This window comes from Mesoplodon mirus, assembly GCF_964341445.2.
Source record: "Mesoplodon mirus genome assembly, chromosome: 3".
Lineage (NCBI taxonomy): Eukaryota > Metazoa > Chordata > Mammalia > Artiodactyla > Ziphiidae > Mesoplodon > Mesoplodon mirus.
In genome coordinates, this window is record NC_138978.1 from 28,059,803 (window position 1) to 28,087,727 (window position 27,925).

Here is a 27,925-nt window from a genome sequence, read left to right on the forward strand (position 1 = left end):
CAGAGGGAGCTCACACTTGGCAAGCATCTCCTATGTGTTGTAACAGCCCTCTGAGGTAGGTATCCTCATTTTACAGATGGGGAAACTGAGGCTCAGAGCGGTGAAGTGACTTGCCCATTTCTTTGTCCAGTCATTCATCATTCAACGCTTATGTACTGGGCAGAGGCTCCGTGCCAAGCGCCGAGGAGTCAGGGGTGGCCATCTCTTGGCTTCTGTCCCCTGCGGTGGGAGTCCGGGGTAAGTGTTGTGAGGTCGCATTGCGGCCTCGTCGGCACTCGAACCCAGGTTTCACTATTTCCAAACCATCACTTTGGATCCGGACACAAGCCCGGTTGCGCGGCTCGCGCGGCCGCTGGAACCCCCGGTACCTCCACTTTCCCTAGGGTCCCACCTGCCGCACCTGGTCCAGGTGAGTCCCGGGAGGCCCCGAGCGCCGCCGGAAGACGGCGAGCGGTTCCGGCAGGTAGGGCGGGGCGGGGCCGGGCCGGGGCGGGGCTGAGGGCGGGGCCAGCCCGCGGCGCCAGGAGCCCGACCGGATCCCGCGCCCCTCTGCCCGCGCCCTGCGCCCCGCGCCGCCGCCGACATGGGGGCCTGTCTGGGCGCCTGCTCCCTGCTCAGCTGCGTGAGTCCCGCCCCCGCCGCCCGCCCCCGCCGCCTGCCCCTTCTTCGGCCTCGCACTTTTGTCCTGTCTTCTTCCTCCAAATAGTTTCTTCTTTTTCCTTCCTCCAAACTTGGCTTTCTGGGCCCGCACCCCGCCTCCTCGCCCCTCAGGTCCCCCCTCTCACCTACTTCCCCCGCCCCCATCCCGGGCCCGCGGGCGCCGGGGACAGCTGGTGTCCGGGGATCGGGTTACCGCGGGGGAGGGCGGGGGGCGCGCTCGGCCGGGGGAGGGGGTGTCCTGGGCGGGCGCCTCTCCAGGGAACTGGGGAGACTGAGGCCCAGAGCCCGGGGCGGGGGTGGGCGCTGCGGCCCCAGCTGTTGGAGTCGTCCTGGCAGTGCGCGTCTGGTCTCCCTCCCGGACGCTCTCTTTGTGTGGCCTGCCGGTCCCTGTCCCTCTCTGCCGTGTGTCCTTCTCTGTTTCTCTGGCAATCTGTCAGTTGGTCTTTCTGTCCCTACCCGTCTGCCTCAGTTTGTCCATTTGTATGTGTCTGATATCTGTCCGTTCGTTTGTCCGACTGTCTTTGTCCGTCCGAAGCCTCTCCATCTGTCATTATCTAGACGGTTCCGTGTCTGTCCGCCGGGGTCTGTCTGCCCGTTCAGTCTATCAGTCTCTCTGTGTCTTGTCTCTGCTTCGTTCAGTCTGGCTCAGGCTAATTCCTGGGCACCTCCCCAGTGAACCCCAGACGCTTGCCCTCTGGGCCCCAGAGCCGAAGTTGGGGGAGGGGAGGAGGCCTCCTTTGCTTTTCTAAGTCGGTCTTGAGTGAGGGGTGCGGGTTACCACCGCCATCGGCCCAGCTCTGGGTGGGAAAACCCAGGAACTGAGGGAGGTTGGGGTGTGTGGGGGGGAGGGATTACCTGGTCGTCTGCTGGGGGACCTGGGGAGCAGCCAGCAGAGGGGAGGAGCGTCCACCAGACCCTGGCTGGGAGGCCCCTTCTCTTTTCTCCTTTCCCAGCCCCCTCTCCCTTCCCTCTTCCCTTCATTAAATCTGAGGTTCATTCAGGCAGCCCCCTCCCCCTCTGCCCCACACAAAAGATGAGTGGAGAGGCAGGAGGGGGAGTCTGGTGGCTGCTGAAATCCCAGTTTCCTTTGTCCCTGATTTGTGTGAGTGTGTTAGGATGGGGGTTTAGGGGCGGACAGCTGGGGGATGTAGAGATTTACTTTACAGCCATTTTTGGAGAATGATATCTGCACAGAGAGGCTACATAGTGGGTTCCTGGACTCTTGTCCTCCCTGGGCCTCTACTTCCCCATCTGTGAAGGGTGTGTGTGTGTGTGTATGTGTGTTTGTGTGCACACCCGCAGGAGGGGGAATCAAGAACTGTTCCCTGAGATCCCTCCCTGCCCAGTGAAACCAAGGTTTGGGCTAGGGCTCTGGCCAGAAAGGGTTTGCTTCCTGTTGGGGGAGGGAGAGTTTCCTTGGAGTTGACCAGAATTCCATCAAGCTGGGCTATCCTGGGGGTGGGGGGAGTGTTGAAGGGAGACCTGCCATTTCTCTGTGCCTCTGTCTCCCTGTCTACCTCCCTCATAATGCCGAGTTGGGAAGATTTAAAAGTGCCCCGCCCTGTTAGAGTAAGTGCTCCAAATAGGAGCTATTGTTATTATCATCTTAAAAAGGTGGGTGGAGAATTCCGTCTGGAGCCAGTTGCTGTTCTCTGAGTCAGACTCCTACAATGTTGAGTCAGAAGGCACCTGACAGTCCTGCTCCAACCCCCAGTTTACAGATGAGGAAGCTGCAGCCCAGAGAGGTTAGCTGACTTGCCTAAGGTTGCACAGTGAAAGGAGGAGGAACTGCACAGTCAGGATTAAAATCTGATTCCTGGTCTAGGCTTCTGCCCACACCTTCCCTCCCTTCACATCCTGGATGCTGAGGGATAGGGTTGGCACAGAGTGGAATCGGGAGGTTCGCTTAGGAAGTATATAATATCCGCAAGGGACCTGCCCCTCGGGTCAGTGGCCTCCCCTTGGCGTTCTGACCTCTGACATTTACTGAGTACTTACTGCACACCAGGTGCTGTGCTGAGCCCTTCACCCCTGCCATCTCATTACGCACCCCACCCGCCAACCCCATGACATAGTTATCCTATTTTACAGATCATGATACAGACAAGAGCTGCCATTTACTGAGTGCTTACTGTAGGCCCAGAGCTCCCAGCCCAGAGCTGTCCAGTGGTAGCCCAGGCCCAGCAGTGTAGTGAGCACTTTGTATATACCCTTTCATTTAATCCTCACAACGACCCCAATGAAGCAGTGAATATTATCCCCATTTCACAGCTGAGGAAGCTGGATCAGAGAGGGAAGATGATTTCCCCACAGTCACACAGTATTAAGTGGTACAGTTGGGCACTACTGGATACCAATAACAACCTGTTTCAATGGACATTGCCCCACAGGAGTGAAGTTCTAAGGGGGGGTTGCCAGGCATCTTTAGAGGGAACATTTTGGCATACATGGGTCGGTGGGGAAGACTTTTGTCCCTCCTGCCGTGACGCATTTGCATCTGCCTCTTGGTCAGATGCAAATCTGTCAAGGCAGGAAGGGGACAAAAGTCGTTCCCTTGGTCAGCATTTGGACTGGGCTGAAGGTGAGTCCTGGCTGGGAGGAGATGAGATGGGCCCACTAGGGATGGGAGTCACCAGCCAAGCCAGCACATGGTGAGTTGGACGGTCAGCAGATATTTAAGGAGGACCTTCTACAGTCGAGGGAGCGTGAGAGGCCTCTGGCTCAGACCGACTGGTCTTGGTCCTGGCTTGGCCTCTTCTCAGCGGCGTGACTGAGGACCTCTCTCCTTGTCTGTAAAGTGGAGAGAACACCGGCACCTGCCTCTCAGCGTGTCAGGAGGGTTCAGTGGGACTTAGTTAGCTTGAAGCTGGCGTGCAGCAGCTGCTCTGTAAGCTCAGTGGTAAGGTGCTGGAGACCGCATTCGAGGAATGGGGAACCTGGTGGAACTCAGGGCTGTCTGATGGGCTCCAAGCCACCTCACTGCCCTGCCCAGAGGCCCATTTTATGGCTGAGGAAACTGAGTCCCACTTGTCTAAGGTCATACTGCCAGCTGGTGGCAGAGTCAAGACAGGGCCCTCTCCTCTTCACACTGCGTGGGGGAGGGAAGTATGCTTTGAGTAGTCTTGGGCTGACCTCTTCTCTCCTGTGTTTGGTCTAGTGCTAGGGTGGCTCAGCCAGTTATGGGGTGCCACGGAACCTCGCAGCGTAAAGACTCTCAGACCCAGGGCTCCTGAGTTCTGAGTTCTCCATTCTGAGAACCTGGCTGGTGCTAAGATTCCACCATTCTTATTTCTGGTGCTTTTCCATTGCTGCCTCTCCCCTGAGTGCATCTGTGGAGGGGGTGTTGTAATCTGAGTGTGGGAACAGTTTGTAGTCTGCCTTGGCCTTTCACGTTGCATCATAAGCATAGCCTGTGTTGCTGTCAGTCTAGTGGCTTTCATCTTTCCTGCCTCTGTAACATTCCATGGAGTCAGTGGGCCACCACTGTCCCCTGGTGTTGAGTAATGAGGTCATCTGCAGTTTCCTGATAGTCTAATAAGCTCATACAACCTAAAGCTACGTGCCTGTTTTAGTTTTTTTCTTAATTTAAAATTTTTATTTTTTGATAATGAAAATCAACTTCATTGGGGTATAATTTATATTTAACTATATTTAGTTGTATATACCCATTTACCAACACATCTGCTCCATTCAGCAGAGAGATCCCTCTTAGGGATCACGATATACCACGATGTACCATGATATAATGATGGATATTTAGTTATTTTCAGCTTTCCCCTATTATTTTCCTCGTGTGAACAGTGTCACAGTGGACTCCCCTGTGTACATGTGTGTGCACATGTCTGCCTTTACTCCCGTGGGCTGGTATTTCTATAGGAAGAGGTTGTGGTAGGCGTGATCCTCAGAGGTGGAGTGGGAATCCGAATGTATGAACAACTCCAAGGAGGCTCCAGAAGCAGTGGGGGGGGGGGGCTGTGTGTATTGTTCTCTCCCTGACCTGGTCTCTCTGGCTACCAGCCAGGCCCTTGGAAATCCTGAGGTTTCAGGTATCAGGAGTACCTGGATTCTGATCTCCAAAAACCACAGTGAATTGAAAGGCCAGGCTCCCTGACTGCAGTGTGCAGCTTTCCTTGTGTCTCAAATGTCTCAAATTGAAATGGTAACAAGCCAGAGCCGGGCCCTGACCTGGGTGCTTGGGCACTTGGTTCCTGAGATCAGTACCTGTTGGCCTCCCTTGGTTTTCTTGGGCACTGGAGGGATTGTTTTCATCGCTGGGGTGTTTTGAAATGTAATGAGTCTGCCATCAGTGACTTAGCAGGCCCTGGTGCAGACAGACTTGACCTTGAACCCCAGCTCCTTAGCTCACTTGCTGTGTGACCTTGGCCGCATCACCTATCTGAGTCTCAGTTCCCCACTTGTAAATGGGAAGTTACAACACACTTCATAGTGTCCGTGAGGCTTAATCTAGACAAAGCCCTTATCATAGTGTCTGGGACAAGTAACTCGTCATAAAGGGAAGCTATCGCTGTTATTACTTGAATCTCAGCACTGCTGTTCACTTACTGTGTGACTTCTGGCAAGTTTCTTAATCTCTCTGATCTCAGAATGCTCTTTATGGTTTACAGAACACTTCTTCTGGCATTTGCTTATCTCCTAATTGCGCCCCCCCCCCCGCCCCCGCTCCAAGGTAGCCATGAACAGGAGTCAGGGATTGGGGTGGGGTTTGCAAGATACAACCAGAAATTGCTGGATGATTTGGACCGTGAGGGAGAATTTCATTCGGCATTCACCTAGCAACTGTGCTGTTACTTGGCTTTGTGGGTGAGAGAGATGGGTAAGAAGGAGCATTCTCAGGGGCATTTCCAGTCTAGGGGAGAGGTGTGGGGGATACGGGAGGGCAGCTGACCCTCAAGCAGAGTGTTCTCTACCCCTTGTGACCAGTCCAGAAAGCAGAGGGCGGGGCCTCAGAGGAGCAAGGGGCCCTTTTCAGCCTGCTCTCCACAAAGCTGGTCACTCAGCATAAGGCTGTTCCTGTCCCTCCCGGCTTTGGGAGGTGATGCCCAATGGCAATGGATGCCCATTGCTCGTGTGATGAACACGAGGGTCCTGCACATGGCTGCCAGCCTGGCCGACCTCACCACTCACTTGCTTATGAAGCTTTGGCCATAGGGACTTCTTTCCATTCCTCCAACGCTCAGCTCCTGTCCGCCCCAGAGCTGCCTCAGGCTCTGTTCCCTCTGTCTGGAACACTCTTTCTTCCCCTTGGTCAGGAGAGTGAATCCTCATTGTTCAGCTCTCAGCTTAAGTGTCACTTCTTCCAGGAAGTAATCCACTACCCCCAATCTAAACTAGGCCCCCGCCGGTCACTCTCATGGCAGCACGTATGTTTTCTTCTTCACACTTACCATGACGGGTATAATGACTTGCTGAGTATCTTTCCTGCCCTTGGAAGCTCCAGGATGGCAGAGCCTGTGTCTTTCTTGCCCTCCAGACTCTTAAATACCAGAATGAGGAGTCAGGGCTGTTTGGGGGAAGAGAAACAGTGAACCAGATGTATCTGGATGTGGGCCCACTTCCTCCAAGGCTGGGCTGTAGAACTGGCTCCCAAGGGATGAGTCTACAGCTACGAAAGGTGTGGCATCACCAGCCCCTAAGTGATTTCAGCCAGCCCTAGGGAGGGAGGGGCTGACGGAGGGCAGAGGACCTGGAGACAGAAAGGGTTGGACGCCTCTGCTGTCCCAAACTGGTGCAGCCCCAGAGCAGGAAGTCACGGCCACTCAAATTCTTCATTCCATTCATTCAACAGATGTTGATTTATCAGCGCTTGCTCTTTCTGAGGTCTTAACATACGTCTGGTACGATGCCAGACACTTTACATTTGTTCAGCAGATAGTCACTGAGCTCCCGATGATGTGCCAGGCACAGTTCCCACCTCTGGGAATACCATGGTGAACAAAACAGACAAACCCTCTTGCCCTGGTGGAGCTTGCACGCTAGCAATGAGAGGCAGGCAACACGAGTAAACTATGAAGCAATCAGGTGGTAGTAAGTCCTACAGAGAAAAATAAAGCAGGGAAGGGAGAAAGGGAGCCTGAGTGAGTTACAATTTTTTTTGTTCGTGCTGCGAGGCTTGTGGGATCTTAGTTCCCTGACCAGGGATTGAACCTGGGCCGTCGGCAGTGAAAGCACGGAGTCCTAACCACTGGACCGCCAGGGAATTCCCAGGGAGTTACAATTTAAAATCCCTACAGGACTTCCCTGGCGGTCCAGTGGTTAAGACTCTGTGCTTCCACTGCAGGGAGTGCGGGTTAGATCCCTGGTCGGGAACTAAGATCCTGCGTGCTGTGCAGCGCAGCCAAAACAATAAAAAAATAAAATAAAATCCCTACGGTATTTCATTCTTAGAACTGCTATGTGAGAAGCAGGTACTGTCACGATTCCCATTATATGGAAGAGGAAACTGAGGTTCAGAGAGCTTGAGGGAGCTGTATAAGGTCACATAGCTAATCAGTGAAAGAGCTGGCCTTCTGGATTTTTTTTTTCCACTCTGCCTCCTCCTAAATAAGAAGCACTGTGACCCCAGCTCTCTCTCCGAAGCCACAGTAACACCTGAGATAGATCCAGGTTTGAATCTGGGTTCTGTTGCTTACTGGCTGTGTGTCCTTGTGGGACCCAGCCTCTTCCAGCCTTGCTTTCCTTGGCCTCTCCCTTGGGCTTGAAAGTTATATGGGGTGACATCTGGGGAAGAGGTGTCCCTTCGTGGTGTGGCACAGGCAGTCTCTGCGTAGGTTTGGAGATGTTGAACAGGCAGCGGGCAGTGGGTGGATGCTGCGTGCTTGGGCGGGGAAGGGGAGAGGAGACCAGAGAGTAAGGTGCCATCCTGGCCTCCCCGCAGGCATCCTGCCTCTGTGGCTCTGCCCCCTGCATCCTGTGCAGCTGCTGCCCCTGCAGCCACAGCTCCACACTGAGCCGCCTCGTCTTCACGGCCTTCCTCTTCCTGGGGGTGCTGGTGTCCGTCATCATGCTGAGTCCCAGTGTGGAGAGCCAGCTCTACAAGGTGAGCCACCGGCGGGACCTGGCCTCTGGCAAAGGCTCAGCTACCAGGCGCCCCAGGCTTGGGGGCCCAGCTGATCAAGAGTTGGGCAGGAGTGCCAGCGCACCGATGATCCAAGCTTGACGATGGAGGGTCGTTTCTTCATATTGGGAGGAGGGTTTGAGCCTTGTTGCTTCTCATAAGCCTTGGTCCCCTTGGGAAGTCTCATGAATCATTATCGCCATCCCCGCCAGACACTGGCCCAGGGTAAGCTCTCCCCACTTTAATGCATAAGCCCAGTTTGAGGGTCCTAAGTCTTCACTTCATCTCAGTGTTTCATAGCCAGTGGGATAGTTAGGCCAGAGGTTCTGACATACTAGTGTGTACAGAGCATGAATTCCCTGGGAAGTGTGCTAGTCATGCAGAATCTCAGACCCTGCCTTAGAGACTCTAGTTCTGTAGGAGAGGGGAACCTCCGGGGATTCTGATGTAGCTGGTGGGTGGAGAGCACTTTGGGAAATCCTGCCCTGGACCGTGCCATGCCTTCCGTTTGTCCCTGGGGGGCTCACTCATAGGGCTTCAGCCGCAGAGGTGGGTGGGAATGGAGATGGGCCATGGGTGGAAGTGGGAGGCTCGGGTGGCCCTCCTGGGAGAGCCTCCTGCCTGGCGGCCTGGGCAGAGTCAGCCCGGGTTCCGGGTGGGGTGGGGTCTTCCAGCTGCTCTGTCTGTCTCCACAGCTGCCCTGGGTGTGTGAGGAGGTGGCCGGGTCCCCTGTCGTCCTGCAGGGCCGCATCGACTGTGGCTCCCTGCTCGGCCAACGTGCCGTCTACCGTATGTGCTTCGCTATGGCAGCCTTCTTCTTCCTTTTCACCCTGCTCATGATCTGCGTGCGCAGCAGCCGGGACCCCAGGGCTGCCATCCAGAATGGGTGAGGAGGGGTCCCACCTGCACCCTGGGCCCCTCCCGCTGTGGTTTTCCCTATCCTCTGCCTGTCTCCAGCAATCTCCAAACCCTAATCCTCAGACTCAGGAGCCGCTGAAGCCAGGAGGGCACAGCACAGAGGTCAGCTCATTTAGTAGCTCCCATTTCTCAGATGAGGAAATAAAGCTCAGAAAAGGCAACAGCATCCCTAAGGCCACACACCAATTTAGTGACACGGTTGGGGTTAGAACCCAGGTGACCATCCTCACCCATCATTGGTCCTTCCCTCTGCCCCTTGGGGCTTTTTCTAGGCTCAGGACAGATTTTCTGTGCCTGTCAGACCATCAGGAAGTCTCTCTCACCTCTCCCAGTACCTGCTCTTCAGGGGTGGGGTTCTGGGGGTCCAGCCTTTTTCTCTCCCCCTACTCAGCTTTCTTGTCTGTCCTCCCCCTTTCCCCACCATAGGTTTTGGTTCTTTAAATTCCTGGTTTTCGTGGGCATCACCGTGGGCGCCTTCTACATTCCTGACGGCTCCTTCTCCAACAGTAGGTGGCCCTGGTGGGGAGGGATGGGGGCTACCGAGAAGGATGAGCGTGCTGGGGGCTCCTTTGCACACAGACCCCAGACTACTGGCTGGGTCCTTGCCTCCCACCCAGGAGGACAGGACTCTGGTGCTTGGCCACATGGCCTTTGGGCAACTCGGGGTTGGAGGAAACCCCCCTTGACCCCGACCCACACCCTGATGCAAGGCATCTCTGTGCGTGGCCAGCGGCTCCTGAGGGTGGGGACTTTGCTGCTTCTCAGTGTCCCCAGTGCAGGGGGTGGCACAAATGACTGTTGAATGTATAAAAGTGAGCGTGAGAAGAGACCCAGACACAGGGGCTGCTGCGCCATGGCTGGACCCCCTTGTCTCCTTCCCCTCTGCCTGCCTAGTCTGGTTCTACTTTGGTGTCGTGGGCTCCTTCGTCTTCCTCCTCATCCAGCTGTTGCTGCTCATTGACTTTGCACACTCCTGGAACCAGCGGTGGCTGAAGAAGGCTGAGGAGAGGGACTCCCGCGCCTGGTATGCAGGTCAGTGCCACCCAACGGCCTCGCGAGGGGGCTGGGCTACCTGAGGAGTCGGGGCGGTGTGGGGGGGTGGTCCCTGAACCTGGACAATGGCCTGGAGGGCATGAGCTGCCTCCTAAGGGCAGGAACTGAGCCGTCCGTGTCACGTGGAGGGAAGGGTGTGTGGCAGGGGCCCGCTGACCCGGGGTGGCTGAGGTGGGGTCAGATGAGAGCTGCACTGGAGAGTTCAGAGGGATCTGGTTGAGCAAGCCCTGCAGAGCGAGCCGCGAATGACACCTGGTCATTGAAACCCCAGTGGCAGAACGGGTCCCTTTTCAGTTCTTCTGAATTGATCAAGAAGAAAGGCGCTCTTCAGGGTTGATTAGATTTTCACACCTCCCTGATCACCAGGCATCTAGTTCACTTTTTGAGAGATTGTTCTCTATTCATTGTCTTGTTTTTGGCTGCATTGGGGCAGCGAGCGGGGGCTACTCTTCGTTGCCGTGTGCGGGCTTCTCATGGCGGTGGCTTCTCTTGTTGTGGAGCCCGGGCTCTAGGCGCGTGGGCTTCAGTAGTTGTGGCGCACGGACTTAGTTGCTCCACAGCATGTGGGATCTTCCGAACCAGGGATTGAACCCGTGTCCCCTGCACTGGCAGGTGGATTCTTAACAACTTCGCCACCAGGGAAGTCCCCTCTATTCATTGTCTTTATTTTTTTTATTTTTATTTATTTTTTTTCTTTTTGCGGTATGCGGGCCTCTCACTGTTGTGGCCTCTCCCGTTGCGGAGCGCCCAGCGGCCATGGCTCACGGGCCCAGCCGCTCCGCGGCATATGGGATCCTCCCAGACCGGGGCACGAACCCGTATCCCCTGCATCGGCAGGCGGACTCTCAACCACTGCGCCACCAGGGAGGCCCCATTGTCTTTATTTTTATGGTGACCTTTTTTTGCGGCAAGTGAATCATTTTAGTTCAGGGTGGGGCAGGAGCTCACAAAGCCTGGGTGAGGGAGGGAAGTTTTTTTTTTAATAAATTTATTTATTTAAATTCTTTTTGGCTGCGTTGGGTCTTCGTTGCTGCGCGCGGGCTTTCTCTAGTTGCGGTGAGTGGCGGCTGCTCTTCATGGCGGTGCGTGGGCTTCTCACTGTGGTGGCTTCTCTTGTTGCAGAGCACGGGCTCTAGGCACGTGGGCTTCAGTAGTTGTGGCGCACGGACTTAGTTGCTCCACAGCATGTGGGATCTTCCCGGACCAGGGATTGAACCCGTGTCCCCTGCACTGGCAGGTGGATTCTTAACAACTTCGCCACCAGGGAAGTCCCCTCTATTCATTGTCTTTATTTTTATGGTGACCTTTTTTTGCGGCAAGTGAATCATTTTAGTTCAGGGTGGGGCAGGAGCTCACAAAGCCTGGGTGAGGGACGGAAGTTTTTTTTTTAATAAATTTATTTATTTAAATTCTTTTTGGCTGCGTTGGGTCTTCGTTGCTGCGCGCGGGCTTTCTCTAGTTGCGGTGAGTGGCGGCTGCTCTTCATGGCGGTGCGTGGGCTTCTCACTGTGGTGGCTTCTCTTGTTGCAGAGCACGGGCTCTAGGTGTGCGGGCTTCAGTAGTTGTGGTGCACGGGCTCAGTAGTTGTGGCTCGCGGACTCTAGAGCGCAGGCTCGTAGTTGTGGCGCACGGGCTTAGTTGCATGTGGGATCTTCCCGGACCAGGGCTCGGACCGTGTCCCCTGCATTAGCAGGTGGATTCTTAACCACTGCGCCACCAGGGAAGCCTCCAGGGACTGAAGTTTAGTAGACACTCCTTGGAGGAGGAAGTTGGGGCCCGAGACCCAGTACACAGCTCGACAAGGGATGGGGGTCCTTGCACCACCTGACCCACCTGCCGCTGCCTCCCCCTTCCCAGGCCTCTTGTTCTTCACGCTCCTCTTCTACGCGCTGTCAATCGCGGCCGTGGCACTGCTGTTCATCTACTACACCCAGCCCGGTGCCTGCTACGAGGGCAAGGCCTTCATCAGCCTCAACCTCATTTTCTGTTTCTGCATATCCATCGTCGCTGTCCTGCCCAAGGTCCAGGTGAGCCTGCCTGTCTCTGCCCAGCCTGAAACCAGGCTCCTCGGTGTGTGGGACTTCTTGTAGGAACCTTGGGGTCCTGGGGCCAGGGCTGTCAGCACAGAGGCTTGGGCCAAGAGTGTGGGATCCCAAGTCAGCCTCCCTGGGTTAGAGTCTTCCTCTCGCATTTATATGCTGGTTGTCTTTGGGAAAGTGCCTTAACCTCTCTGTGCCTCTTCCTTCTCAAATGTAAAATGGGAATAATAACACTATTTGGAGTTGTTCTCAAGATTGAGACCATGTTTATGAACACTTAGAACAGTGCCTGGCATATAGATATTAGAACAGTGAACACTTAGAACAGTGCCTGGCATATCCATCAGACATTGGCTATTGTTATCATTATTTTGATGTCATCATTGTTTTCATGCAAATCAGGAGAACATTAGGAAGGGTCACCGAGTGATGATTCCTAGACGCCTCAAGAAGTGGTGTCAGAAGGTGCAATTCCACAGTTTCCAATCCCAGACTATCTGGGATAGTGGGTGGGAGATCCCAAGATAATCACTTGTTCTTCAGAAGGGAAGCCTTCTGAGTCCAGTGGTATTTCACAATTTGGGATATCAGGCCACCAGGTGTTTCAGAGGTAGCTTAGATAGTCTTTGGGGGTCCTTAGCAGAAAGGTTGGGAATCTCCCTTCTGGCCAGAGCTTCCATTTCCCAGTAAGAAAACGGAAGCCCAGAGAGGGTGATGCCTCTGTTCCAGGTCACACAGCAATCAGTATTCATTCAGCAAATACCTCTTGAGCATCCAGTGTGTACCAGGCACTCTTCTAGATGTTGGGGATACAGCTGTGAGGAAGAGGAGGAATAATAATAGCTAACAGTTAATGACATTTGTCATGTTATTTAGTCCTTGCACCATCATCATCCCCGCTTTCCAGATGAGGAAACAGAGGCTTAAAGGAGTAAAGAGACTTGCCTAAGATCACACGGCTAGTAAGGGGTGGAGCTGGGATTTGAACCCAGGCCGACTGGCTCCAGAGACTGTGCTCCTAATCACAGAGTTCAGATTCATATTTTCAAGCATGTCTGTGTGGTGAGGAGTGGGAAAGAGCAACCGGTAGGAGACGAGGCCAGGTGAAGTAATTTTGGAGAATACGTGCTATGTGGAAAATAAAAGAGGGTATGGGCTGAAAGGGAGGTGGGCAGGCTGGGCCAGGGTCTGCTGCAGTCAGGGTTTTCAGAGCCTTTTGGGGGGTCCTGTTTGAGCTGAAGCCTGAATATAAGGACACTGCTCGTGCAGAGATATGGGGGAGGAAGATGTCAGGGAGAGGGCAGGGTGAGTGCAAAGACCCTGAGGTTGGAGAGGATTTGGCAGGTTCCACGGACAGAGAGGTGGCCACCGTGTTTGGGGAGTAGTCAGCAGGGAGGGCTGTCAGGTGAGGCTGCAGATGGGGTACACGAAGGAGGGCGTTAATTCAGAGTGTGAGGAAGTGCTGCCCTGGAAGCATTCTCAGCTGGGGAACAAGTCGGGTAATCTGTTAAGAGAAAAAATTAAGACTCTACCTTTGGGTGGGCGAGGTGGCAGTGGGTGGCCCGGGTGGTATGTTTTCCTGAAGGGTGTGGGGTGGGATGGCCCTAGGGTGGTGGGGGTTTCTGAGGTCCCCCGGTTGGGCGTGGCTGGGCTGGGTGGGGGTGGGGTGTACCCAGGTTTGGCAGGAGTCACACTGTGGGCTGCTCTTGCCAGGATGCCCAGCCCAACTCGGGTCTGCTGCAGGCCTCGGTCATCACGCTCTACACCATGTTTGTCACCTGGTTGGCCTTATCCAATGTCCCCGGTGAGTAGAGGCCTGGGTTCCAGGTGGCCTGGTCTTCCTCCTGGGCTGGGGACCCTCAAAGATGACGGGGACATTCCCAGCCCATTCCAAGACTTAGTCCTTCAGGGAGGTGGGAGGACCCCATCTGTTCCTGGAGCTGTCTCTGTTGTTTTGTCTGCTGCGTGCTGTCGCTGGGACTTGAGTGGTTGGTTGTGTGTCTCTCTGTCCCTTGGCTGTCCATCTGAGCCCATCCTCTGGGCTCCCTGGCTACAGACCTGGCCTGCGTGGGCTGAGGGTGACCATGCTCCCATCCCCAGACCGGAAATGCAACCCCACCCTGCTGACCCACTTTGGCAATGGGACGGCCCTGGCAGGCCCAGAGGGCTACGAGACCCAGTGGTGGGATGCACCGAGCATCGTGGGTCTCATCATCTTCATCCTGTGCACCCTCTTCATCAGGTAGGGTGGGGGGCTGGTTTCTGGGAAGGAATTGTGATTGGGAGCCCCGAGGCACAAATGACGGGAGGATGTGGGAACTGGGACACCAAGCTGGAAGGCGCGCGCAGCAGGCAGCACATCCAGCCCCTGCACTGTGCTGGTGGGGAAACTGAGCCCCTCAGAGGGCACAGACTGACTGGGCAGCGGAGGCGGGGCTGAACCCTGCCTCCTGGCCCAAGGCCTTTCCTGAGCCTGGGTTGCCGTGTGCCCAGCTCAGCTGTGGTGCCAGGGCAGGAGCCTGGACAGGGGCCAGCGGGTCCAGGCTCTATCACTCACACCTGTGTGTGGCCGCTTCACCTTTCCAAGCTTCAGCTTCCTTTTCAGTTAAAGGATGATAACCTCTAATGCCCAGGGTGGCTTGTGACCCCACAGTGTCCCTTGAGAAAGAGCAGCTCATTCTTAAGATCACATGTGCTCTTAAGAGCACATTCTTTAAGGGGGTGTCTTAGCAAGTGCTTATCAGTGTGGACTTGAGCCAGATTGCCTGCAGTTGAGCCTGGCACCTTGGGCAAGTCTCTCAACCTTTCTGTGCTTCAGTTTCCTTATCTGTAAAATAGGAATAAAAATACTACTTACTGCATTGGATTTTTGAAGAGTTATGATGAGTTAATATGTACAAGGCACTTAGAAAAGAACTTGGCAAGTAGTAGGTGCCAAATAACTGTTTGCTATTATTGCAAAGAACTATTAATATTTGCACAGCTGGATGGCTGTGAGTGGCTGTTTTGTGTCACCAGATGGTAATATCCAGTATACTTATTGTTGACACTGGCAGACTCAGGTATTGCCTCCCTGTGGCCCGGCATTTCTCCAGGTGCCACTTTGTGTGTCTGCACCTCTGCCCTGATCTTTTCTCCCCCAGTCACCCTACCTGGGCAGTCCCGTTTGCCTGTAAGCAGCACACCTGCTTCTAGGCTCCTGGGCTAGAACATTTTGAGGCTGTTTCACATTTCTTTTTGTTTTCACCTTTTTCAAAACATTTTCTCCTAGTTGAGTTGGGGCAGTTCACAAACATCTCTCTTCTTTGTCCTCTCCTTTGATTTCTTTTCCAACCCGGAAGGGCCCACATCACCTCCATCTTACAGATGAGGAGACTGAGACTTGGTGAGGAGCAGCCACTTGTCCGAGGCCATGAACGCACAGTGGCCGTGGTGCTGGAGCTCACTTCCCTGCCCCCGAGCTCTATCCCTCCCCATCCCCAACGTGGGCACAGAGCTGTGCTTTCTGATGCTTCTCATACTCACACCTCCCTGGCCTGTAGTCACTGGGCTGCACCTCAGAGAGCCCACAGATCCCATCTGTTCTTAACACAGTTCTTAAAACCCAGGAAGCAAAGAAGCATAAACAGCCACGAGGGCAGGGACCACTGATGATGGCTCTTGCCTCCGGCTAGATGGCCCAGATCTAGGCTCATGTGCACTAGATATCAGCACAGTATTTGGTGATTGGGGTCAACTGAAGCTCAGCAGGGGGTGATTTTTCAATTTGATGGAATGGGCTGGAATCCAGGCCTTTGTTCACTTTTTTCAGGATACAAGTTGGATCTTCAAAATTGTATATGTGTCTCAAACTATTAAATGTAGTTAAAAACATCAAGACCTCATTGTAGAAAAACAATGACAAAAATCATTACTATTATTCTCTCTTTATTATAAACATAGAGAAAGGGGAGGCAGTGGGTAATACTACTTAGCTAAAATGAATAAAAGGTAAACAAATGTACCAGCAAATGAGCATTATTATGAACATTTTAAATGAATGTAGTACCTGGTATGATCCTTTGCAGTACTAAGTTCTCAAAACGTGTTTGTGGAAATGGCAAATAAACAACCAGAATAACAGGGGCCGTTTATTTGGTTTCTACTCTGTGCCAGGCACAGTGCTAAGGGCTTCAAACACCATTACTCCATTTAATCCTCCCAGCAACCCTATCAGGGAGGTACTATTATCTCTGAATTTACAGACAAGGAATCAGAGGCTCAGAGAGGTTGTGTCTTGCCCAAGGTCACACAGGGAGTAGGGGTAGAGAGAGTCAAGGCAGTTTGTTAACTCCAGGGCCCAGGGCCTAACCTCCAGGCCACCAGCTCCCGAGGCTCTGGGACCCTGGTGCCCATGGTCATCATGGCCAATGCCGCGGTGCGTGAGGCCCCCTGGTGCTGCCCACCCACCCACCTCAGTGGGGACGGCCTGACAGCCACACGCACATCCTCCCCCGCCTCCCCCAGTCTGCGCTCCTCGGACCACCGGCAGGTAAACAGCCTGATGCAGACGGAGGAGTGCCCGCCTGTGCTGGAGGCCACACAGCAGCAGCAGGGGGCGGTCTGCGAGGGCCGGGCCTTCGACAACGAGCAGGACAGCGTCACCTACAGCTACTCCTTCTTCCACTTCTGCCTGGTGCTCGCCTCTCTGCATGTCATGATGACGCTCACCAACTGGTACAGGTGCGTGGACGGAGCCGCAGTGTCCGCAGTGCGCGTGCCGCTTCCCTTCCCCTCCAGCCCTGTGCTGGGGTTTAAGACTTGGGCATGGAGGTGTCTCTCTAGGACCCTCCAGGGATCCTGCCTCATCTGTGCCCCAGTTTCCCTGCCAGTGCCTAGTCCATGCAGTAGCTGGTACCTTCGCTAAGTGCTGAGAAGTGGGGATCACGGGAGGTGAGGCTGGGCCTGTTCAGGGCAGACCAGGTTTACAGATCAGGGGTGGTGATTTGGGTTATGGGGTCGGATTTGGGACTCATGGTTTGAGGGTTAGGAGTGGGGTGTGGGGTCAGAATCAAAGTCACAGGGTCAAGAATAGGAGTCATGAAGTCGAGAGTTGGGATTGGGGCCATTTAAAGTAACAAATTTGGTCATTTGGTTAAAATTGGGGTTACAAGTCCAGAAAGCCAGGATTGAAGTGACCAGGTCAAGGAGCTAAGATCAGAGTAACTAGGTTAGCGGCCAGAACTGGGGTCACAGGGCCAAGGGTCAAAATTGAGGTCAGAGATATCAGAACTGTGGTCATAAGGTCAGGGATGGGGTTATGGGATTGAAGGTCAGAGTCAGCGTTAGAGGTCAGGACTAAAGTCAGGAGCTTCTGGGTCCCAAAGTCAGGGACCAGGAGTGCGGTCACAGAATTAGGATCACAAGGTTAGTGAACAGAATCAGGTCACAATATTATGCCTAGGACTGAGGTCAAGGTTGGAATTGAGGTCAGGGTCAGGTCTATGGTACAAGCCCATGAGCTCTATGTAGGGTCTTAAGGCCAAGTGTCAAAAATATCAGAGGGCTTCCCTGGTGGTGCAGTGGTTGAGAGTCCGCCTGCCGATGCAGGGGACACGGGTTCATGCCCCGGTCCGGGAAGATCCCACATGCCACGGAGCGGCTGGGCCCGTGAGCCATGGCCGCTGAGCCTGCGCGTCCAGAGCCTGTGCCCCGCGATGGGAGAGGCCACAACAGTGAGAGGCCCGCGTACCGCAAAAAAAAAAAAAAAAAAAAAAATCAGAGACGAGGCTAGAGTTTACAGGGTAAGAGCCAGAGGTGAAGTCAGGGGTCGCAGCTGGATCCTAAGGTCGGGGCCAGGACTGAGGTCACAGCATCAGGGACCAGGCTCACTGGGATGATGGTGTGTTCCAGACCCGGTGAGACCCGGAAGATGATCAGCACGTGGACCGCCGTGTGGGTGAAGATCTGTGCCAGCTGGGCAGGGCTGCTTCTCTACCTGTGGACCCTGGTCGCCCCCCTCCTCCTGCCCAACCGTGATTTCAGCTGAGGCAGCCCCCTGCAGCCAGCCCACCTGGTGCTTCGGGGCTCAGTGACAGCAGGCTGAGCACCTGCCGCACCTCCAGGACTTGCCCCTGAGCTGGGCCCCTCTGTTCTTAGTGCCTTCAGGGAGGAGGAGCATCAGGCCCCTCCCTCCCACTGCCCCCCCCACACCCACCATGGAGCTGCCTCCTCCTTCCCCTCACCCCCATTCGCCCACACTTGCCCTCTTGGGAAAAAAGGGCCCCTTGTTCTAAGGCTCCCCAGGAGAGGGTCCTGAAGGAGAGAGACACTGAAAGCTGCTCAGAGAGCAGGAGTGCTCCCCGCGATGGGGCGCCCAGCACTGGGGCCCGGGTATTCCTGACCATGTACTCCAGGACACCCCGTCCCCTTCCTGGGCTCCGTGCCTTACTGAGTCTCTAAGACTCTGCCAATAAAGAAGCCGGTGTATGTGCCTCCCATGTCTGTGCCCTTCCCCCTTGGCACGGCCCCCATCCCGTCTGGGCCCAGTGCAGGGGCTGGAACAGAATGTCAGGGCAGAGGGGGCTGAAGGGCCAGACCATGAGGGGCCTTGAAGGTCAGACAGAGGGGCCCTGGCTCTGTCCTCTGGGTCACGGAGAGCCTGCGGGCTGGGGCTATAGAGGAAGGAGGGGCTCTGGCAAAAGGGAGCCTGGGGGTCAGAAAAGGGGGCTCTGGAGCAGTGTCCATATGCGGGGTGATGAGGCCAGAGTCGGGGTGGAGAGGGGGCTCACATGGGGAGGCTAAGAGGCTGGTCTTCGGGCCATCTTACCAGCGCCCATCCTGAGGTCCTGCCCACCTCTGACCTGCCTCTAGGGTCCTGAAGAACCTGTCACCACCCTCCACTTCCCCCTGCTGTAGACGTTGGCCCCTGCTCTGGCCCCAGGGTGTGGTGGGGAAGAGCGTGTGCTCTAAAGTCGGCCAAGCTGCCTGGATCCGCTGAACTGCAAGAGCCATGGGGATCCTGTGGGGCTCCGGGCAAGTCCTCCCCTCTGGGCCCTGGCTCCTCATTCAGCAGATGGAAAAACGCCACCTGTACCCAGGCTGCTGTGAGGCTCAGATGAAACAGGTTACCCATTTCTGAAGGCACACAGCGATGTGCGGGGGACGGACGGGCTCCTGGCTGGGGCCTCCCGAGCCTGGTCTTGACGTTGTGATGTCCATCCTCAGGTCATAAAGAAATCGAGGTGACTGGGATTTTTGGGGGCTGGGATGCAGTGGCCAGGGACACAGCCCACTTCTAAGGAGCTTTAGGGTCATGGGGGCAGCACAGGTGCACGGGTGCACCAAGGAGGTGCCTGCCGCAGCCCCTGTCAGGACAGTGGGAGTCGGCCAGATCAGGGGGAGCAAAAACACCCAAGGGACAGGACGCGGCATGTGAGCAAGTGGAGAGCAGGGTGTTTGAGGACCAATGAGAAACGTAAGGTGGTTGCAGTGCAGAGAGCATGTAGGGGTCAGGAGGTGGTGAGCTTTGGAGAGTTGGGCCGGGCCTGAGTCACACAGGCCCTCGAGGGCCATGGTGAGGAGACTAGATACTGTCCTGAGGGTAGAGGGGAGCCATGGAGGGTTTCTGAGCAGGGGAGAGGCCATGAAGTTGTGAGCTGACCAGGGGGTGGTCCTGGAGGGTTTAGAGCCGAGTAGTGACGTGGTCAGATGGTTATTTTGGAAAGATTTTCCTGGATGAAGTGGAGGGTGCAGCAGCTAGAGGCAGGTACCAGGGCCCAGGGCGGAGTGGGTGGGGGCCTGGAGTCGGGCAGGGGCCGAGGAAGCCTCCTCTCACCTTGAGACAGATCTTGTGGATGCTTTTGTCCCCTGGTAGCTTTCAGCTGAAGGAGACCTCTCCACGGAGCAGCCTGAGCTTCCTCCCCGCAACACATGAGATTTCATTTCTCCCCTTATTTCACTTTAGGGAGAAAAAGCCCACTTTGTGCTCCCGATAACCTTTTTCAAAGGTTTGTAGAAGTGGGCACTTTTATCCTGCTTTTGTATCCTTGTTGCTCTACAGTTTTTCAATTATTCATTCAACAAACATGTACTGAGCATGATTTGTGCCAGGGTCTGGGCTGGGGCAGGCCTGGCAGGGAAGGAAGCCGGAACCAGACTGAAGAGCCTGAATGCTGGCTAAGGAGTTTCAGGTCCCAGTTTGGCTCTGAGAAGCCACCTCGTATCCCCCAGACAGGGAGCTCTCCCTCCGTGTTTCCTCAGCCCCTGTTCTCGCTGGCAAGACAGTGGCCACACTCCTGTACCTGGTGGTTGATGGGGGTGTCAGGTATCAGCCCTGACCCACTGCCCACCCAGGGGCTAGGAAGCCCATTCAGCCTGCTTGCTGTATCCCCCTCATCCCTTGCTGCTCAGCATCATGGCTTCCACACATCCTCTCTCCCCCATCTTTCCTCCATCACCTCCTTTCTCATTTCCTTCATATCCTCTTCTCTATCCCCTCTCTTCTCTCTCACTCTCCTTTGTCACCTCCCTTCCTTTGCCAGTCTGTGGGACAGGCTGTAGGACCCCAGCTCTTTTTGTCTGCCAGCACTGACAGGCTGGGCTTCCCTGCTGGACTGCTAATGGGGAAGCGGCTGCCCTCATCTCCGGAGACCTGTGCTCTGTCCCTGGACACCTGCTGCCTGAGACCTGCTTCCCAACACCTGGGCTGTGGTCCCTGCAGAGATACCACCAGCAGCCTCAACCCAGCCTGCTCTGGAGCAACTTTGGACAAAGTTGTAGAACAAATATCTGGGCAGAGTGGGTGCAAGACCTGCAGATCACGTGGGGAAACAGGCAGTGTGGTGCGCTGGAAAGGGCTCTGGGCTCGGCTCCAGTTCTGTTTCCATGGCTATCTCACCACTTTCTCGTCACCTGAAGTTAGGCAACTCAGTTGCTCTCTCTGGGCCTCAATTGCAGCTTCCGTAAAATGGCAATAGTAGCTGTTTTGTAAACCATAAAACATGGTGCTTTCATGAGACAAACACTGTGGTTAACCAGCAGACATTCCCAAGCCCCTTCTCCCTTTCCTGCCTCTGTCACAAAGGCTGGAAAAGTCAGCTGTCACTTTGCAGCTTCCCTGAGAGAAGTGGGTACCTGAAAACATTCTAGCTAAGTAGACCCAAGTGGGGATGCTAAGGAGCAATTCTAGAAAAGTTTCTGATTTTCTTTTACAAGGCACTACTCATTCCCCCCTTTCCTATTTTAACACAAATACAATACCTGGAGCCACAGCAGCTATCTTGGGACAATGAGGCAATGAGCCCGAGGATGAGAAACCAACATGGTGAGGATTGTGGTACAGAAAAATGGAAGGAGTCTAAGTCCTTGATGCACTTTTGAGCTGCTGCATCAACCCTACTGTACCTGACTCCAGACTTCTGTTATGTGAGGAAAACAAACACCAATAAATTTAAGCCCCTATTAGTTGGGCATTAAGTTCCTTGCAGCTGAATGTATTTCTAAATGATATAACATGTGAGATGTTTAGTGATAATAAAAATAATAAACAGGAGAAACTTACCTCCATTCCTCAGGACTATGGGCTAGCAACAGTATAGCACCCCCCATATATATGTGTATATTTGTAAATAACTATATTGTATATGTTTATATATACATACATATATGTTTAGTAGCAGGAGAAATAGTGACAAGACAGTTGTGGTTTTTTTCCTGTCCCTGCCCTGGACTTCAACCCTGCTCCCATGATCTGACTAACTTGGCACCTCTGCTTTACTCTTTCCCTCTTTCCCATGGACACTATTATACTTTGTGATATTGTGATCAAATATATATCTGGTCTTTGCCTGTTTCTGGCACAGAGCTCCTAAAACCCTTGGAATTTCCTTAGTGATAAGAGTGAAAAAGTGGACAAGACAGTTTTTTGAGATATTAAATTTCCTCTGCCAAACACATGGGAGAAGAAGGTTCTGGACCTCCTTGTCTTGGGGGAGGTCTGAGGAAGAGTGGGAAGCAGGAGAGAGACGTTACCTGCAAAATATGCTTCCCCTTCTGCCTTTGGTATCGAAAAGTCCACGTTCGTTGAGCAGCTTCTGGGCAGTGGGGGAGGGGGGTGATGGGGGCAGCAGAGGCGCCTCCTGGATGGAGAGGAGAGAGCCCCAAAGGAACTTGATTAGGGATGGGGGTGGTTCTTCCCAGACCCCAAAGAAGTTCTCCATGACTGGAAGAGGAGGCCAAGGGCTGTGAGTTCTATGAGCAAAGATGGGGGCACCAGTTCCTGCTGAGCTGGGGGAGCCAGGCAGAGCCCGGGGAGCAAGTGAGACCTCAAAGGGTGGAAGCACAGTTCCCTGACCTGCCCGAGCTGCCCACCACCTCCCCCCGCCCCATACCAGATCTTTCTTGCTCTGCCCACTGCCTTGCTGCTACATGCAACCCCAGGACTTTTGCACTATCCAGGAGGGGTCATGTGTGTTGGGGAGGAAAATGAAAAATGGCTGAGGTTGAATTTCCCACCAGCCTGGCTGGATGGGGCTTTGCATAGAAAGAAAGTTGATATAAAACAAATGAACAGGGCTTCCCTGGTGGTGCGGTGTTTAAGAATCCGCCTGCCAGTGCAGGGGACATGGGTTTGATCCCTGGTCTGGGAGGATCCCACATGCCGCGGAGAAACTCAGCCCGTGCGCGCCAATTATTGAGCCTGTGCTCTAGAGCCCATGAGCCACAACTACTGAGCCTGCAAGCCACAACTACTGAGCCCGCGTGCCACAACTATTGAAACCCATGCACCTAGAGCCCGTGCTCCGCAACAAGAGAAGCCACCGCAATGAGAAGCCTGTGCACCGCAATGAAGAGTAGCTCCCGCTCGCTGCAACTAGAGAAAGCCCACGTGCAGCAACGAAGACCCAACGCAGCCAAAATATAAAAAATGTAAAAATAAAAAAAAAATAAACAGATATTCTGTCTCTTGCACACCTGTGAGCTGAGCTTGATAACCCCTTTAAAATAGCTGTAGATATAGGCTGATTTATGGCAACCCCGTCCCCCCAAAAAACAGTACAGGAGTGTGAAAGGCATTCATCTATTTCATTTTTTCAAGCAGCAGCACAGGATTCTATTGAGTGAATATTCTATCATTAATTTAACTAATCCTCAGTTAACGGGCATCCACATAGTTTTCAGTGGTTTTTTTGTTTGTTTGCTTTTGTCTTTCCTACTACCAGCCGCTGTGTTTATTCTGGCAGCTTGCTGAGCTGCAGGAAGAACGTTGACTCCAGAGCCAAGATCCTCTAGGTTCTTATCTCAGTTTTGCCCATGAGCTACCCTCACCTCTCTGGGTCTCAGTTTCCCCATGTGCAGAATGGGGATTGTACTAGCACCCACCCCATGGGATGTTGCCATGGTCAGTGAAAGCACATCTGTAAAGGGCCTGGCACCATGCTCGGCTCACCGTAGGAGCCAAAGAAAGGGTGCCTCCTTCCTTTTTCTGGCTATCAGTCCTCGGGGACTGAGACAAAAGTCTAGGCCAAAAGATGAGGTCACCTTAGCCTTCCCTCTACCTCCAGAGACAACTGTCCTTTGCCCCTCTGGAGGAGGATGTGACAGGTGGCAGGAGGTAGGGAGAAAAATTATAACAGGAGCCAACATTTATTGAACAGTTCCTGTGTACTGAGCCTGGAGCAAGGAACTTCAACGCCAATAGCGAGTCTATTAGTGTAGAGAAAGAAATTCATAAGAGAAAAAAAAGATGGAGACCTTGACTCCCCAGTCTTCTCTGATCCCCAGTCTAAATTAGCCTTCCCATTTCTCTTAGTTTTCTTTAAAACTCTACACTTCTCTGCATACATAGCCTTTATTACGGTGTGTGATTATGTATCTATTTGTGTGATGATCGCTGTATTGTCTGACTTCCCCTATGGTCAATGAGGGTGAGAACATACTCTCATTGTTTATCGTCTCCCTGGTGCCTAGAACAGAGCCTGATAAACAGAAAATGCTCAATAAGAGAAAGGTTAGTTGATTGACTGATCATCTGAATGAGTATTAGTTGATTCTGGAGTAGCCATGAGAAAGCCTAGGGGACAGAGAGTTTATAGCGGAGTAGGAAGGGCCAGAGCCCTGGGCTGAGGTCAAGAGGCCTGGGTTCTGGTACTGAACATGCAGGGTCAGAGGAAAATTCCGAGGGATGGCTTTGAAGCTGAGACCAGCAAAATAGGTGGGAATTGGGTAGTTCAAAGAGCATAGGAAGACTGCCCAGGGCAGAGAACTGCATGGCAGAGGCTCTGCAGTAAGAGGACAGGACCATCCAGGAGATGAGGAGCTCGAGCAGCATGGTGAGGGGTCAAGTGGTGGAGGTGGGGAGGTTCAGGCTATGCAGTTCAGAGGTCGCAGACTGGTGACCGGAATGCATGTCTGGTTTGGCCCTTGTTCTATGTTTAAAACAACAAGAACCTCAACAAGGATTATGGTGCCTTGCTCTGGAGTGCACCTTCCGTCTACCTCAGCTTCCCCTGCTCCTCCTCAGCATCCCCCTGCTGATTCATCTTTTTTTTTTATAAACTTATTTATTTTTTTATTTATTTGTGGCTGTGTTGGGTCTTCGTTGCTGCATGTGGGCTTTCTCTAGTTGCAGCGAGCAGGGGCTGTGCGGTGCGCGGGCTTCTCACTGTCGTGGCTTCTCTTGTTGTGGAGCACAGGCTCTAGGCACGCGGCCTTCAGTAGTTGTGGCATGTGGGCTCAGTAGTTGTGGCTAGCGGGCTCTAGAGCGCAGGCTCAGTAGTTGTGGTGCACGGGCTTAGTTGCTCCGCGGGATGTGGGATCTTCCCGGACCAGGGCTCGAACCCGTGTCCCCTGCATTGGCAGGCAGATTCTTAACCACTGTGCCACCAGGGAAGTCCCTGCTTCATCTTTTAAGTGACCTGGCTGACCATGAAGATATCTGAGTTGCAGCCTGATGCAGGGCCAGGTAGGCTGTAGACAGGGCACTGGGAAGGCCTGAGACCTGCCCACCCTCCTCTGAAATGCCTCTGGGGCTGCAGGCTTGGTCTGTCTTAGCCCTTCTCTGTTCTGTTTCCCAAAGGGTCCTGGGCTGGTGAGGTCCTGGCTTGTGAGGGTGGAAGGGCCTTTGTGGGGGGGAGGGGGGACCCTATATGGTCAGATCCTGAGCTGGAGTCCAGAAGGTTTGGTTCCCATCCTGCCCCCTCCACTTGCTTCACCTCTCTGAGCCTCAGCTTCCTTGCCTGTGAAAGGGGTGATAGGAGTCCCTACCCCAGAGGCTTAGGGTAGTTGTTGGACTTTGACTGTGAGCAATTCAGGACAACCCACTCACTTACTCATTTGTTCAACATGCCAGTGTGTGAGGGTTTAGTCCACTGTACAGTTTAAAGACAACACAGGCCACAAGACCACCGTCACTTCTGACACCAATTGCAGGTTCAGGGGTTTCCAAAACTGCCCTTAAGTTTGATCATTCACTAGAAGAACTCACAGAACTCAGTGAAAGCTATTCTACTCACAGTTACAGTTTATTACAGGGAAATGACAGAGTAAAACCAACCAAGAGAAGACAGGAATAGAGTGGAGTCTGGGGACACATCAGCTGCTGAGCTTCTACTGTCCTGTCCACGTGAAGTCAGGGTAGGTTCACTTCCCTGCATCCGTGAGCGACAATATGCACAGAGCACTGCCAACAAGGGCAGCTCACCTGAGCCTCGGGCATTCAGAGTTTTGATTGGGCCTCCACTGGGTAGGCATGATTGATTGATTGATGACTGATTGGTCAATGGATACTGTGTGACCCAAAGCCCGCCTCCTAAGTCATGCGGTTGGGCTTTCTGGTATGGCCAGCCCCCATCCTAAATCACATTGTTAACTGAGCAGAGCAGTGTGAGGGAGCCAGGCAGGAGCACACGGCCAAGCCCCTGCACAGGATGACGGCCCTCGGTAACGTGCAGAGTGGTGCAAGGTGTTTGTTTGAGAACTGACCCCTTCCCACCCCTCTCCTCAGGCGTGAGGCTCTGCAAAGGGAAGTCAGCACCCTGGCAGGACCACTGCCCTGTGGGTGAGCTTCCTTTAGTGGATGCATCCCACCAGCTCGCCTCCTCATCTCCCGAATGGACGGTCCTTGCAGGCTTTGCCTGCAAGCCCAGAGGCTGCTGGCCCAAAGGAGGACCCACCGGCCCTTCTTTGAATCCTTCATCCGGGCCCTCATCATCTTGTGTGCCCCTCTGTCTGTGGTCCTCTCCTCCATCTCCATCTGGGATGACCACTGGCTCCTGGCCGACAACTGCCTCTTCCGGCTGTGGCGCTTCTGCACCGCCTCCAACCAGACTAGGCTGCACTGTCTCCAAGACCTGAGTCAGGCCCACGTGCCCAGGCTGGCCTCAGGCATGGCCGTGGCCCACAGCGTGGCCACCTTGGCCGTGGGGGTTGCCATCTTGGTCCTGGAGCTCCTCATGGTGTCCCAGGTGTGTGAGGACCCCCATTCATGGCGCGAGTGGGCCATGGGCTCCACCCTCTTCCTTGTCTCGTTCATCTTCTCTTTCGGGGGCCTCCTGAGCTTCCTGATCCTTCTCAGGAACCAGGTCACGCTCATCGACCTCACCCTGATGTTCTGGGGCAAGTTCACGGCCTCCTTCCTCTTTTTCCTGAATGCCGTCAACAGCATCACCCATTTCAACAGCATCACCCATCGTGGGGTTTGCCTACTAAATTTTAGGCCCCCCTCTGAGAATATCGAATGCTGCCAGAAAGTGTGGTCAAGATGGCACTTCTCAGGCTTCCCTGGTGGCGCAGTGGTTGAGAGTCCGCCTGCCGATGCAGGGGATGCGGGTTCGTGCCCCGGTCCGGGAAGATCCCACATGCCGCGGAGCAGCTGGGCCCGTGAGCCATGGGCACTGGGCCTGTGCGTCCGGAGCCTGTGCTCTGCAATGGGAGAGGCCACAGCAGTGAGAGGCCCACGTACCGCAAAAAAAAAAAAAAAAAAAAAAAAAAAAAGATGGCACTTCTCCAATGTGTGACATTAAAACTGCCACCTCTTAGCCTTTGGCTGGTTGGGCCAGTGGTCCAGGGGCCTTTGCAGCTGGTCCACCAGCCCTGGGGTGCAGCTGGCTCCATGCCACCAGCTGCAGTCCAGCTGCACTGGCTTAGCCAAGTTATTAGGATGTTGATTTTACAAGAAAAAGCATATTTTTAAGAAAAATCACATTGTTACTATCTGGCTAGTCCCAGATCCCCCAGGCAAACAAAGATTACCGTCCAGAAGGTGAGAGCAAAGGTCAGACCTCTTTTTGGCAAGGTTAAGTTTTATTTTATTTTTTCAGCTTCACTGAGATATAATTAGCACAAAACATTGTGTCAGTTCAAGGTGCATGTGTCGATTTGACACATTTATAAATTGTAAAATGATTACCACCATAGTATTAGCTACCACCTGCATCCCATCAGATAGTTATCATTTCCTTTTTATAGTGAGAATACTTAAGATCTACTCTCTTAGTAACATTCAAGGATATGATACAGTATTATTAGCTATAATTACCAAGCTGTGTATTAGATCCCCAAACTTGCTAATCTTATAACTGGGAGTTTGTACCCTTTGACCAATACCTTCCCACCCCCAGCCCTTGGTAACCATTAAATTCTCATTACATACAAGGTCAGCCTGGAAAAGAGACGTGACTTCTGCATCTAAGAAGATCCAAGAAGAGCCACCTTGCCTCTACGCACACTTATAGCCTGAGCAGCCTGGAGCCGGTAGGTTGACTTAGAATAAACAGAGCTAGCACTTATTGAGGACTTCCTACCTGCACGGGCTCAACTGTTTCCGTGCATTAACTCACCTAACCTTCCCACCTTTTCCACAAGGAAGAAATATTCATGGCCTCATTTTATGTATGAGAAAAACAAGGCAAGGAGAGGTTTATAACTCACCCACCACACACAGCTGGTAAGGGGCTGAGTCTAGGATTTGGACACAGGTCTAGGAGACATCTAAGTCCACACTCTCTGCTACTTGCCTCCTATATTCTAAAATCACGGGGTTTGATTCAATTGTGAAAATTAATGAAAGAAGGGAAACCTCACTAAAATGGGGTCGGAAGCCAAAACGGGGAGCTCTCATAAGGGTATCACTCCATCAATACTGATTCTCAATGGGAAGAGACATACCTTGCATCTCCAGCAGGAAATGAACTACTTTACT

The 27,925-nt window shown here is 53.6% G+C and overlaps 1 protein-coding gene and 2 pseudogenes across 3 annotated transcripts in view; 2 read left to right on the top strand and 1 right to left on the bottom strand.

The window, feature by feature from the left end:
* Positions 1–27,925, bottom strand: part of LOC309799101 (methylosome protein WDR77-like) — a 460,959-nt pseudogene that overhangs the window by 9,496 nt on the left and 423,538 nt on the right. The gene's annotated exons all lie outside the window — the stretch shown is intronic.
* On the top strand, positions 486–18,218 carry SERINC2 (serine incorporator 2). Its single transcript, XM_082616361.1, has 10 exons — positions 486–622; positions 7,556–7,717; positions 8,431–8,621; positions 9,080–9,159; positions 9,548–9,685; positions 11,564–11,733; positions 13,459–13,549; positions 13,846–13,987; positions 16,252–16,467; positions 17,638–18,218. Exons 1-10 carry the CDS (start codon positions 584–586, stop codon positions 17,771–17,773), a joined length of 1,365 nt encoding a protein of 454 aa, XP_082472487.1. The 5' UTR covers positions 486–583; the 3' UTR covers positions 17,774–18,218.
* On the top strand, positions 25,653–26,440 carry LOC309800725 (voltage-dependent calcium channel gamma-like subunit; annotated as a pseudogene). The gene is made up of 2 exons: positions 25,653–25,665; positions 25,816–26,440. The product of its transcript is annotated as a voltage-dependent calcium channel gamma-like subunit (transcript).